Source organism: Psammomys obesus, unplaced genomic scaffold (genome assembly GCF_907164565.1).
Source record: "Psammomys obesus unplaced genomic scaffold, mPsaObe1.curated_primary_1811, whole genome shotgun sequence".
NCBI classification, from domain to species: domain Eukaryota; kingdom Metazoa; phylum Chordata; class Mammalia; order Rodentia; family Muridae; genus Psammomys; species Psammomys obesus.
This window is the reverse complement of record NW_026596039.1, coordinates 24998977-25011146: the sequence shown is the minus strand read 5'-3', so window position 1 is coordinate 25011146 and position 12170 is coordinate 24998977. Positions and strand designations below refer to the sequence as shown.

Genomic DNA, 12170 nt, shown 5'->3' with positions numbered 1-12170 from the left:
CAAGGAAGACACCGGCAGTCAACCTTCTGGCTTCTAGCCATTCTCCTTCAACTCCTATCTCCCATTAGGAGTGCAGGGACTGCAGATGTATGTCAGATATCCAGACACAGGCCCTTACAATTGTTTAGCAAGCACACTACCCACTGAGCCATTCCTCCAGCCCAAGGATCTCATGTAGCCCAGAGTGACTTCGTGTATCCACCTGCAGAGAGCTGAAATTACAGGCATGTACTTTATATGGTGCTGGAGATTAAATGTGAGGCACACTTGGCAAGCACTCTACCAACTCTCAACTCCCCCCAGCCCAGCCTGGGGCCATTTTAAACAACTAAATTAGCACCAGAAAGCACAAAAATCAACAAGCATGACCATAACTACACACCTGACTACAGACAATTTTGTTCAGTATGAGAATTGAAACTAGTCCCACCTCTACCAGGGGCAGAGTACAATGCTGGAGACTGACTGACTTGTGTCTCTGACTGTGTGTGTGCATCAGGGAGGACCTGTGATTTGCCATTAGTGCTGATGTTTGCAAGTTATTAATTTTACCAAATGGGAAAATTTACAAATAGCAAATTCACAGATGATGCAGAGGAATTGTATGTATTTGGCAAACAGTGTTGGGTTTTTAATTGTATAATTATTGTGTGTGTGTATGTGGGGGGCAAACATGCCACAGCACTCATGTGGAGGTGACACTCAGTTCTCTCCTTCCACCATGAGGGTCCCTAGAATTGATCTCAGGTCATCTTGCTTTTGTTAAGCACCTTGACCTACTGAACCATCTCGCCAGACAAATTGTCTAGGTTACGGGTAATACAGAGTTGGAAAGGCATGTGGTGAAAATCTCTGTGTGAAAATTCAATGAGATTTTTAGGGAAGCAAGGAAGACAGCTCAGTGTCTCTCTCATGCCACCATAGCATGGGGACCTCAGTTCAGATCCCCTGAACTCACACAATTGAAAAGCCAGAAGGAGGGTGCACCATTATAACCCCAGTGCTGGGGAGCAGGAAACGGGCACATGTCTGTCTGAATCGGCAGCCATCTAGAGACCTTACCTCAAAAAACAAGATAGGATTGGACCACAGAATATGGCTCAGCAGCTAAGAACTCCTGCTGATTTTGTAGAAGACTCAGGCTCAGTTCCCAGCACCCAAATGGTGGCTCAGAGCTATTAACTGCAGCTCTAGAGGTCTCATGCCCTCTTTTGGCCTCCATGGGCACTACACAGTACACTTAGGCATATGCATACAAATATTTACACGTGTAAACTATAAGTCTTTAAAAATGAAAGTGGCTGGCTCATGAGGAGCAACTCTTCGTGCTGTCACACACATGAAGATGAACACACACCTATGGAGATATATTTTTAGGTAGATGAAGTTGACTCGGGGCTAAAGGCCACTGATACATGATGTTGGAGACTCCTAGGAACACCACACATGCAGGCTGCAGTGGGATCAGCATTTTCCTTGGCTGCCATGTCACAGTAGTTCCCTGTAAATGTTTTTAAAACTGCAAAGTTATCTTCAACCTTAAGTCTTGTATCTGACAAAGAAAATGAGAGATTCTTGTTAACTTGGATTAATGCAATGTGCTCACTCGGGGCAGGGGTGCTTCTTATTCTTTCCCTTTGAACAATTAGTCCACCAATAACTTTATGTGAATAAAACATGTAATGTGGGACAGCAGGTAAAGGAGCTTGCCACCAAGCCTCGTGACCTGATTTCAATCCCCAGGACCCACATAGTGGAAAGAGAGGGCTGGGTCTCACAAGCTGTCCGCTGGCATTCCTACACATGCTGTGGCATTCGTAACATATATACATGTTAAGTGACACATGTGATGACTGTCATTTGAAAGCACATACATGTGCCTGTCATAAACCAGGAAGTCTGTTAAAGAATATAACCTTAGCTTGGTGGGGTGGTACTTGCTTTTAACTACAATATTCAGGACATGGAGGCAGGTATTCTAAGTTATCCTCATCTACGAAATGAGATCCAAGCCACCCTGGCCTAACTAAGACCCTGCCTCAAAAATATAAAATCAAGATGGCTCATCAGGTAAAGGCACTTGCTGCTAAGCTTAGCAATCTGAGTTTGATCCCTGGGACCTGCATGGTACAGGGAAAAGAACCAACTTCCACTAGTTAGCCTTTGACCTTCATTCATGCACCAAAGCATATGTGCAGTCACACACACACACTTACACACACACTCATACTCACTCACACAATAAAAGAAAATGTAATTTAATTTTTTATTTTTATTTTATTATATTATATTTTATTTTTTTATTTTTTTATTTTTTTATTTTATTTTATTTTTATTTTATTTATTTTATTTTATTTATTTTATTTATTTTATATATTTTATATATTTTATTTTATTTTAAATATTTTATTTTATTTTAAATATTTTATTTTATTTTATTTTTTATTTTTTATTTTATTTTTTATTTTTTATTTTATTTTATTTTTTTATTTTATTTTATTTTTTATTTTATTTTATTTTTTATTTTTTATTTTATTTTATTTTATTTTTTATTTTATTTTTTATTTTATTTTATATTTTATTTTATATTTTATTTTATATTTTATTTTATATTTTATTTTTTACCAAGACAGGGGTTCTTTGTGTAGCTTTGACTGTCCTGGACTCACTTTGCAGACCAGGCTGGACTTGAACTTATAAAGATCAGCCTGCCTCTGCCTCCCTGAGTGCTTGGATTGCAGGCATGTCCCACTATACTAGGCTAATTTAAAGAAATTTAATTCAATTAAAAATACAGGAGAAATAGAGGTTGTGTATACATGTGTGCATGCTTGTGCCTGTGCCTGCATAGCATGCATATGGGTGGCAGAGAGGGTAGGAGTCATATAGTTCCCAGAGAATGAACCCAGGTTGAAGTTCTCAGGCTTGACAGCACTTTTACCTGCTAAGCCATCTCACCAGCCTGGTCAGAGTTTGGCTCTCTTCCAGTATGGCCTAATATTAGTAAGTGTCCCAATAGCTACATTCTTTACTCACCCACCACTTAAGTCTGAAAGTAATGATCAATAAGAGCCCCATCCTACTGAAGAGTAAACTGAGAGGATTCTCCTATCCAAGGCCATGAGAAAGATCAGTAGGGGGTCGGACATGGTAGCGCACGCCTTCAATCCCAGCACTCAGGAGGAAGAAAAAGGTGGATCTCTGTGAGTTTGAGGCCATCCTGGACCACAAAGCAAGTCCAGTACAGCCAGGGCTACACAGAGAAACCCTGTCTTGAAAAACAAAACAAAAACAAACAATAAAAACAAACAAAAAGAACAGTGGTAACCTTCCTCTTCCCATTTGTGTCCCCATAGACTAAATCACTGCGACCTCAGAGAATACTCCTACAGCTTCCTGGCGTTGATGCTTATGGACAACAGAAAGCTGACACACCTGAACCTGAACCTGAACCCCATGGAAGATGGTGGGATGAAGCTTCTGTGTGAAGCTTTAAAGGAGCCGACTTGTTACCTCCAAGAACTGGAGTAAGTAGACAGTGGGGGTTAAGGATCATCTCCACTGCCCAGGTTTCTAGAAAGCAAGAGAGATGGACAAGGAGATGTGAGCATCAAAAACTAATTCTCAGGGCTGGAGAGATGGCTCAGAGGTTAAGAGCCTGGCTGCTCTTCCAGAGGTCCTGAGTTCATTTCCCAGCAACCACGTAGTGGTTCCTCACAACCATCTATAATGAGAACTGGTGCCCTCTTCTGGCATGCAGGTATACATGCAGACAGAACATTGTATACCAAATAAATAAATAGATATTTTTAAATAAATAGATATTTTAAACATTGTATACCAAATAAATAAATAGATACACATAAATAGATTATTTTATTTTAAAATATCTATTTAAAGTACACATAAATAAAAATAAATAGATATTTTAAAACCTAATATCAGGTCAAGTGCTCATGTTCCTGGGAATCATACTAGTTAGGTAAAGTGATGTGTTGGTCCACAGAGTTGAGGAAAAGGAGGAATTACTATAAACAGGAGCCTCAAGGCAGGATTATAAGTTCTGGGTCATCCTTGATCCCTAAAATCTGTTTCTTTGGAAATGATTTGGTTTGATTTTTCATTGTTGTTGTTTCTGTCTTTGGTACTCCAAGAATGGAACCAAGATCCTTGCATATGTACTCTACCACTGAACCACACTGTAGCTCCTCACTGGGGCATTCTAGGTCAGTGTGCTACCATTGAGACATACCCCCAGGCGTGGGGGTTGAGGCCCAAATCTAAATGTAAAGTGGACTTGTATTTCATACATGCCTTACACATAGAGTGTAAATGCAGGTTTATACAAAGCTGTAAGTGCAGATATGTTATAGCTGTGACCTGTCAGAGAAGGTCAGGTGTGCAATTTTCCCTTACAGCCATCATGATGATGCTAAGTTTCACATTCAGAGATACCTGTGTTTCAGATGTATAAACTCCTTGAACAAAGTGAATAAAGTGTAATTAATAAAGAAAAAAAACATAAAAAAAGAAGAGAAAGTAAAGAATGTGAACTCAAAAAAAAAAAAAACTCCTTGAATTTAAATCAAATAAGCAGCCTGTCATGATGGCACATCCCTTTAATCCCAGCACTCAGGAGGCTGCGGCAGGAGGATATCTGAGTTGAAGTCCATCCTTGTCTCTACATAGTGAGTTCCAGGACAGGCAGGGATGTATAGAGAAACTCTGAACCCCCCCAAAAAATATTTACCTGTTGCTATGGGGTCACTCCACTTCCATTCACCCCACTCTGCCTGGAAACAGAAGCACAAGGTGCCAACCCTTTGGAAGTCCCAGGGTAGTCTTGTTGGCAAGTACTATCCACTGAGCCATCTCACTTGACCCCAAAATACCTTCTCAGGAGAAAATAAAAGGAACTGTTCTAAACATTTCTGAGTGTTAACTTCCACTGTAGTTCTTCCCCACTGAACATGTGGATTTCTGCGTCTCTTGCAGAGTAGTGAATTCCCAGCTCACAAAGGACTGCTGTGAGGATCTGGCCTGCGTGATCAGAAAGAACAAACACTTAAAGAGCTTGGATCTTGGTAACAACGCCCTGGGTGACAAAGGAATCAAAGCTCTGTGCGAGGGACTAAGGCAAAACGAAAGCTTCCTGAGGAGACTGGGGTAATTTCTTGGGGCCACCTCTTTGAGGGACTGAGCTCAGAGGAGATGGGAGGACCTGAGCATGAAATCAGGGTGGTGCTGTGTTGTTACCAACTCTATAAAGTCAGACAGTATTTACCCTGGTGGAGTCAAGGGAATGGCTGTCAGACCTCTGTGCTAGGCTTGGTGCTGGAAGCTGGATGGTAGAAATACAGAAACTAGTACTACTTTAGTGGTGTAGCACATAGAATCTAGCAGGAAGAATGAACACAAAGTGACCAGATACAACAGTGGTTCTTATGACTTTAGTCAGCATCTCATCCACCTGGGAGCCTGCTAGACCTCAGTGCTACCCAGGTAAGGTGACTCACACCTGTAATCCCAGCAAACGAGGATAGAATAGCAGAATCACCTTGAGTTTGATGCCAGCCTGGGTTACATTCTGAGTTCTATGAGGTCCTAACACAGACACGCACACATGCACACCCATTCATACACTCCCACAGACACATAGAGTACACATAAATAAAAATAAAAGTAACTTCTTAAGATATTAAACGATGGGCCTGTGAGATTGCTTGGTAGCAAGAGGCATCCGACAACCTGAATTCTGTCACTGGGATTCAAGTGGAAGGAGAGAACTAACTGTGCTAAGTTGTCTTTTAAGCTCCACACATGCACCATGGCAAGCATGCACAAGCACGCACAGAACAAACAAGTGTAGCTGTTTAAATGTCAGAACACTCTAAAATACTATTATCAGTTGATTTTCTTTCCTTTGAGGCAAAGTCTTTCAGTGTAGCCCAAGCAACCCAGATCTTTTTGTTTCTTTATTTTTTCATTAAATCTATTTTTAATCACTTTGCATCCTTGTTGTAGCCTCATCCCACCTCACCTCCCAGTCCCACCTCCTTCCTTCTCCCCTTTCCCCTATTCCTCAGAAAAGTGGAGCCCCTCTTCCTATCCACCCCAGCTCATCAAGTCTGATCAGGACTAAGTTTGTCCTCTTTCCCCTGTGGCCTGACAAGGCAGTCCCACCAGGGAGAAGTGATCAAAAAGCTGACAGGAAAGTCCCTGTCAGATGCACTCCCTGCTTTCCTTACTTGAGGAGCCTAAGCTGCCCATCAGCTACATCTTTGTAGGGCTGTCTAGGTCCAGATTATGCACGGTCCTTGGTTAATGCCTCAAACTCAGCAAGCCATGGTTAGTTGGCCCTGTTGGTCTTCTTGTAGAGCTCCTGTCACCTCCAGGTCCTTTTCTTTGTCCTCCACCTTTTCTACAAGACTCCATACACATAGCCCGATGTTTGGCTGTGAGTCTCAGCATTTGTTTTGAGGCTCTGCTGGGGAAGTGCCTCTAGGAGAACAACTCTGAAAGGCTCCTGTCTGTAGACTTGGTCAGAGTATCATTCATAGTGTCAGGGGTTGACACTCTCCCATAGGGTAGTGACCCAGATCTTAAGATCTCCCTGTCTCAGCCTCTTGAGTGTGAGGATTACAGGAGCATGGTGCCATGCCCAGCTTTATGGTTTCTTGAACTTTTTTTATTTAAAATTTATTCTATGAGCACATGTGCGTGCCTGCTTCTCCTTAGTTGTATTACATGTGTGTCAGTACCCACTGAGGCTACAATAAGGCATCAGATCTCCTGAAGCTGGAGTTAGAGGCACTTGTAAGCCACCTGATGTGTGTGCTGAGAGCTGAGCCAAGTCCTCTGCAAGAGCAGCAAATGTTTTTAACTGCAGAGAGATTGCTCCGACACCCTTGTTAATGATATTCTCTGGCATGCTGCTCTTCTTAGGATAAAGTCCTAAAGTTTTTTTATGTAATATATGCTTTCCAAGTCCTAAATTTTTTATTGCCATACATTTATCTTACATAGTATTGGGTTTCACAGAGACACTTTCATACAAATATATAATGTACTTTGACCACACACATCTCTGAACCTTCCCTTCTCACATCCCTCCCCCTCACATCCCATTAGTCTTGTTTCATTCCCCTAGAATCAGCTTCACATCCCCTTTAGTGCCATATATGACTTTATGTATCTGGGCTCCACAAACATGAGAAAACAATATTTGTCTTTTCAAAACTGGCTTACATCATTTAATATGCTAATCTCTAGTTTTATCCATTTTCCTAGAACCCTAACCCTTTACTAACGTTTTCAGCTTCCTCTCATCTGTCATAGTCCTGTGACAGAGATATGACCATCTAGGCGTGATTATCTCATAAGAGCCCCCCCCAGACAAGAGCAGTGTCCATACAGCTCCTTACATATCATGCACGAGTTTGGACATCCTGCCTCCTTCGTGCAGCTCTCCATCCTTTGAGTCTTTGGTGCAACATCGCTTATTAATCAGCACGTATTTCTGTGTTCCTCTCTGTTACCTATTTCAGTGTCACTGGCCTTGAGGTACCCAGCACCTCTCAGAGAAAGAACCAGAATTTAGAAATGGGAAGGTTCAGGCAATTTAATCAAGCTCTGCATGGAGCCTCCCCTCACCTTTTTTAAACATTGGCCTGAGGTGAAGGATCTATCATTGATGGGTTCTTCCTTGGGCTTCTCTGTAGACTAGAGGCATGCGGGTTGACTTCTGACTGCTGTGAGGCACTAGTATCAGCCCTCTCTTGCAACCAGTATCTGACCAGCCTAAACCTGGTGAAGAATGACTTCAGTACATCAGGGATGTTGAAGCTGTGCTCTGCATTCCTGACCTTTACCTCTAATCTGAGGATAATTGGGTAAGTCCCTAATGATTGTCTCCTTAGACATAAACCTGACTCTCTGAGAAGTTACTTGGAGAAGCAGTAATTGAAATTACTTGGGTAACTGAAAGTAGTTGGAATCATGGCTCGGCAGCTTCCTATATCTAGAGCAGTGGTTGTCAACATTTCTAATGCTGTGACCCTTTAATACAGTTCCTCCCAGCATGATGGCCCCTAAATATAAAATTATTTTCGTTGCTACTTCATCACTGTAATTTTGCTACTGTTATAAACTGTATGAAAAATATGATGTGCAGGATATCTGATATGTGACCCCCAAGAGGAGGGGTATCGAGCCACAGGTTGAGAACCACTGACAGAGTTCCAGGACAGCCAAGTTATACAGTGAGACCCTAGTTCAAAACAAACAACAAAAAAACCCAGACATTTGTACATTCATGTTTTTAGTGGCATTTTTCAAGAAAGGGAGTTTGATGCATGCTCCTACATGTACAAGACACAAGGACTTCATGTAAGTAAAGCAATTCAGTCACAAAAGACAAATATTGTGACTCTATTCATATGAGGTTTCCAGATGGTAGACTCAAGACAGAAAAACTAGAGGGTTGCTAAAGGATGAGACAAAGGTTGGAGGTTTAACTTGGATAGAGCCCTTCCTTAGCATATGTAAAGTCCCTAACACTGTCAATTAATTTAAAAGGTAAAGGAAAACTTTATGTTTATGTTTAATGTCTATAGGTTTGGGGGATGATGGGAGAGTTCTGAAGTGGCAGTGGTTGCACTACAGTATGCCTGTGGGAATGTGATGCCACTTACACACCAAAAATAGTTAAGATGGTTAATTTTTCCTAATGTCGTGACTCACACCTATAATCCTAGCCCTTGTGAGGCTGAGAAAAGAGGCCAAACAAATCTGGGGCCATCTTTAACTACATAATGAGTTCCAGGACAACATAGACTACAGAGAGAGCAAGACCCTATCTCAATCAAATATAGACAAGTTTGTCGTGCATGCTAAATATTTAATGTTGCCACTGATGAGTGGCTGTGTTCTGATGAATAACACCTCCACTAATTATTAAATGGAGTGGGTCAAAATGGGGCTGGAAATATAGCTTGATACTTGAAAGCATTTGCTGCTCTTGCAGAAGAACTGAGTTCAGTTCCCAGAACCCACATGGTGACAAGCTTTTGTGTTCCAATATCCTGTTCTGACCTCTGTGGGCACAGCATGTATGTGATATACATATACACATGCAGACAAATGCACATACGTTTTTTAAAAATATTAACATTTATTTGTGTGCATGTGTGGAGTGCACATGAGGAGGTCAGAGAACAACTTGCAAAAGCCAGTTGTTGATGTGGGTCCTGGGGATAAAATTCAGGTCATTAGGCTTGGCAACCAAGTATTTTAATCCACTGAGCCCTTTTATATGCCCAAGTATACTTTTAATCCAATAAAGTAAATTTAATCCAATAAAGTAAAGTGCTGAGCAAGGTGGTACATGCCTGTAGTCCAGCTCTAAGGAAGCAGAAGCAGGAGGATTGCTGCAAATGTGAAGCCAGGCTAGCCTACCTAGGTAGCACTATATAACAAGACTCTGCCTCAAAAAACAAAAAATAAAAACAACAACAACAAAAAGAATTTGTCTGAAGAAGATAGGGCTGGCAGCCCAACTGAGGCTGATGGTAAAATGACTTGATTGAATAACTTCTCTAGATCATAGCCATGAGATTTATCCAAAATATAATTTTTAGCATGTGGATATAAATGCAAAAAGGCCCAGGCATGACTTTAGGGATGAAGTGTGTCATTGATGGCAGGCAGGAGGGAATGGTGAATTGGGAAGGGAACTCTGGCTGGGTGAGGCTGGCAATATGTACATAGATATGTTACAAGGTACATGCACAAACAAGCCCAAAGGGCATAATGTCTATTAAAAGGGACAACTGAAACAGTGAGCCACACAGCACAGCAGTATTTGACAAGACCCATGATATGTTTGGCCTTAGCAGTTGGTGCAGTTTGGGGCAGACGGTTCATTCTGTAAAGTATTTCCCACACAAGCCTGAGGACCTGAGTTCTGGTACCTAGAACTCAAGTACAAGCCAAATGTGGTCTTGCACACACCTGTAATCCTAGCACTAAGGAGGCAGAGACCAGAAGATCCTGGAGTCTACTGGTCAGCCAGTCTGCCTAGCCTATCAGCAAGGTTTAGGTTTGGTGAGTTTGTCTCAATAAACTGAAGAGAGATGGAGAAATACTCACTGATGACCTCTGTTCCTCCACCTGAGCGTGCTCTCCCCCCTTTCTCTTCCTCTCCCTCCCCCTCCTCTTCTCTCCACCCTCTTTCCCTCCCTTCATCCCTTTCTGCCTTTCTCTAGCTCCTGCTCTCTCCTTCTCTCCATCCTTCCCTCTAGCTCCTTCTGTTTCCTCCTTTCCCTCCCTCCCTTCTATCTGTCTCCCCCTCTATCTTCTTCTCTGTCTCTTACTCCCTGTCTGTCTCTCTCCCTCCCCCTCTCCCATCTCTCTCACTGGAGCACATTCACATGCATACATTACTTCCACTCCTACCCACAGTCAGACTTGGATTTTTACCAGCTGATCTTTCACAGGCAAAACGGAATTTCTCTGTAAATGCTTGCATTCTCTTTTCCTCAACTAGAATGGTTGGGACTTTGTCTTAACCTTGTCCATCACTGTGCCTCAAACTGGGACAAGACCCAGCACAGAATAGATTTCTGTGCATTTAGGACTATTCCATGTGTGGATTCATGTGTGTATGAAAACATGTACATCTGTGGTTCACTTGCATATATGTGCCTTTACGTGTGGAGGCCAAAGGGTTAACCTCTGGTAAGAGGTCCCAGAATGATTATCCATCTTGGACTTTGAGTTATTGTTTTGTTCTTTGTTTTGAGATACAGTCTCACTCTGTGATCCTGGCTGTCCTGGAATCAAGCTGGCCTCAAACTCACAGAGATCTACCTGTGGGATTAAAGGTGTCTACAACCATGCCTGGCCCATTTTGGGTTTGGTTTTGTTTCTATTTTAGATGTTTTCATTTTATGTGTATGAATGTTTGCCTGGATGTATGTCTATATACCACTTGTTTACAATGCTCATGGAGGCCAGAAGAAGGCATCAGATCTGGGACTGGAGTTTCCGATGGCTGTGAGCTACCCTTACAAGGTGCTGGGGAATTGAACCCAGGTCCTCTGGATGGGCAACCAGTGCTCTTGACTGTACTGTTTCTTCAGCCTTGAAGCCTCTCTTTTCAGTGTGGATTGAAAGCAGCTCCTCATGCTTGGTATAGCAAATACTTTATAAACTGAGCTATCTCCTCAGGCCTTTTATTTTTTTTTAATAGTTGTTCTTTGAAATCTTCATATACCTATATAATGTATATATATATACATATATATAATGTAATTAATGTCTTTTGATATATAATGTCTTTTGATGATATGCACCCCACACACACACCACTTCCCTCCAGATCTTCCTGTGATCTTCCAGGTCTCTCTCCCAACTTTATGTCCTGTTTTTTAAATTAGTTTAATGACCCACTGCCTCCAGCTAGTGAAGCTGATATGCACATGGGTATGGGGTTATCCACAGGGTCATGAACAACCTACTAGTGGCCACATCTCCAAAGAAAAGTGATTCTGTTCCTTTAGAAGTGGAGCCTTGGAAGCCCCTCCCCCAGTCCTTTTAATCTACAGGGAATGTGCTACTCTCATTGACAGTTCTCAAAAAGGTTTGTAGTCCCTGATCTGGCTTCCAGGACATGTGAAGGAAGGGAGATGTCAAAGACTGGTCCTAGCATGACAGTCCCCTTTCTTCCCAGCCTGTGGAAACAGGAGTACTGTGCCGAGGTAAGAAGGCAGCTGGAGAAAGTGCAGTCTCTCAAGCCTCACACGGTGATCGATGGTGACTGGTACTCCTTTGATGAAGATGACCGTAACTGGTGGAAAAATTGAAGACACGAGCCCCCCTTCCCTTCACGTTCTAGGATCTCAGTATCTGTGAAATGTATGTCTCACCTCAGAGGATGTATTGGGAATAAAATAAACACACAGCATTTGAAAGAGCATCAGGTGGTCATGTTGATCAGTGGGGGTATGGTGTCAGGGCAGAGATGGGATGGGAGGATGGCTCAGTTGGTGAAAGGCTTATCATGCAAGCATGAGGACTTGAATTTGACACGCAGAACCTAGGTAAAAATCCAGGTGTGGTTGGCATATGCTTGTAATCCCAGCACTGGGAGATGGAGAAAGAAAAATATT

General features: G+C 42.1%; 1 protein-coding gene across 1 annotated transcript in view; it reads left to right on the top strand.

Moving 5' to 3' along the window:
- Positions 1-11912, top strand: part of Nlrp5 (NLR family pyrin domain containing 5) — a gene marked incomplete at its 5' end in the record, with an annotated part of 22282 nt that extends 10370 nt beyond the window's left edge. The window contains 4 exons of the mRNA XM_055621715.1: positions 3357-3527; positions 4996-5166; positions 7722-7892; positions 11732-11912. Coding sequence (XP_055477690.1) covers positions 3357-3527; positions 4996-5166; positions 7722-7892; positions 11732-11864 — 646 coding nt within the window. The remainder of the gene's footprint in view (positions 1-3356; positions 3528-4995; positions 5167-7721; positions 7893-11731) is intronic.
- Between the last annotated feature and the right edge of the window lie 258 nt (positions 11913-12170).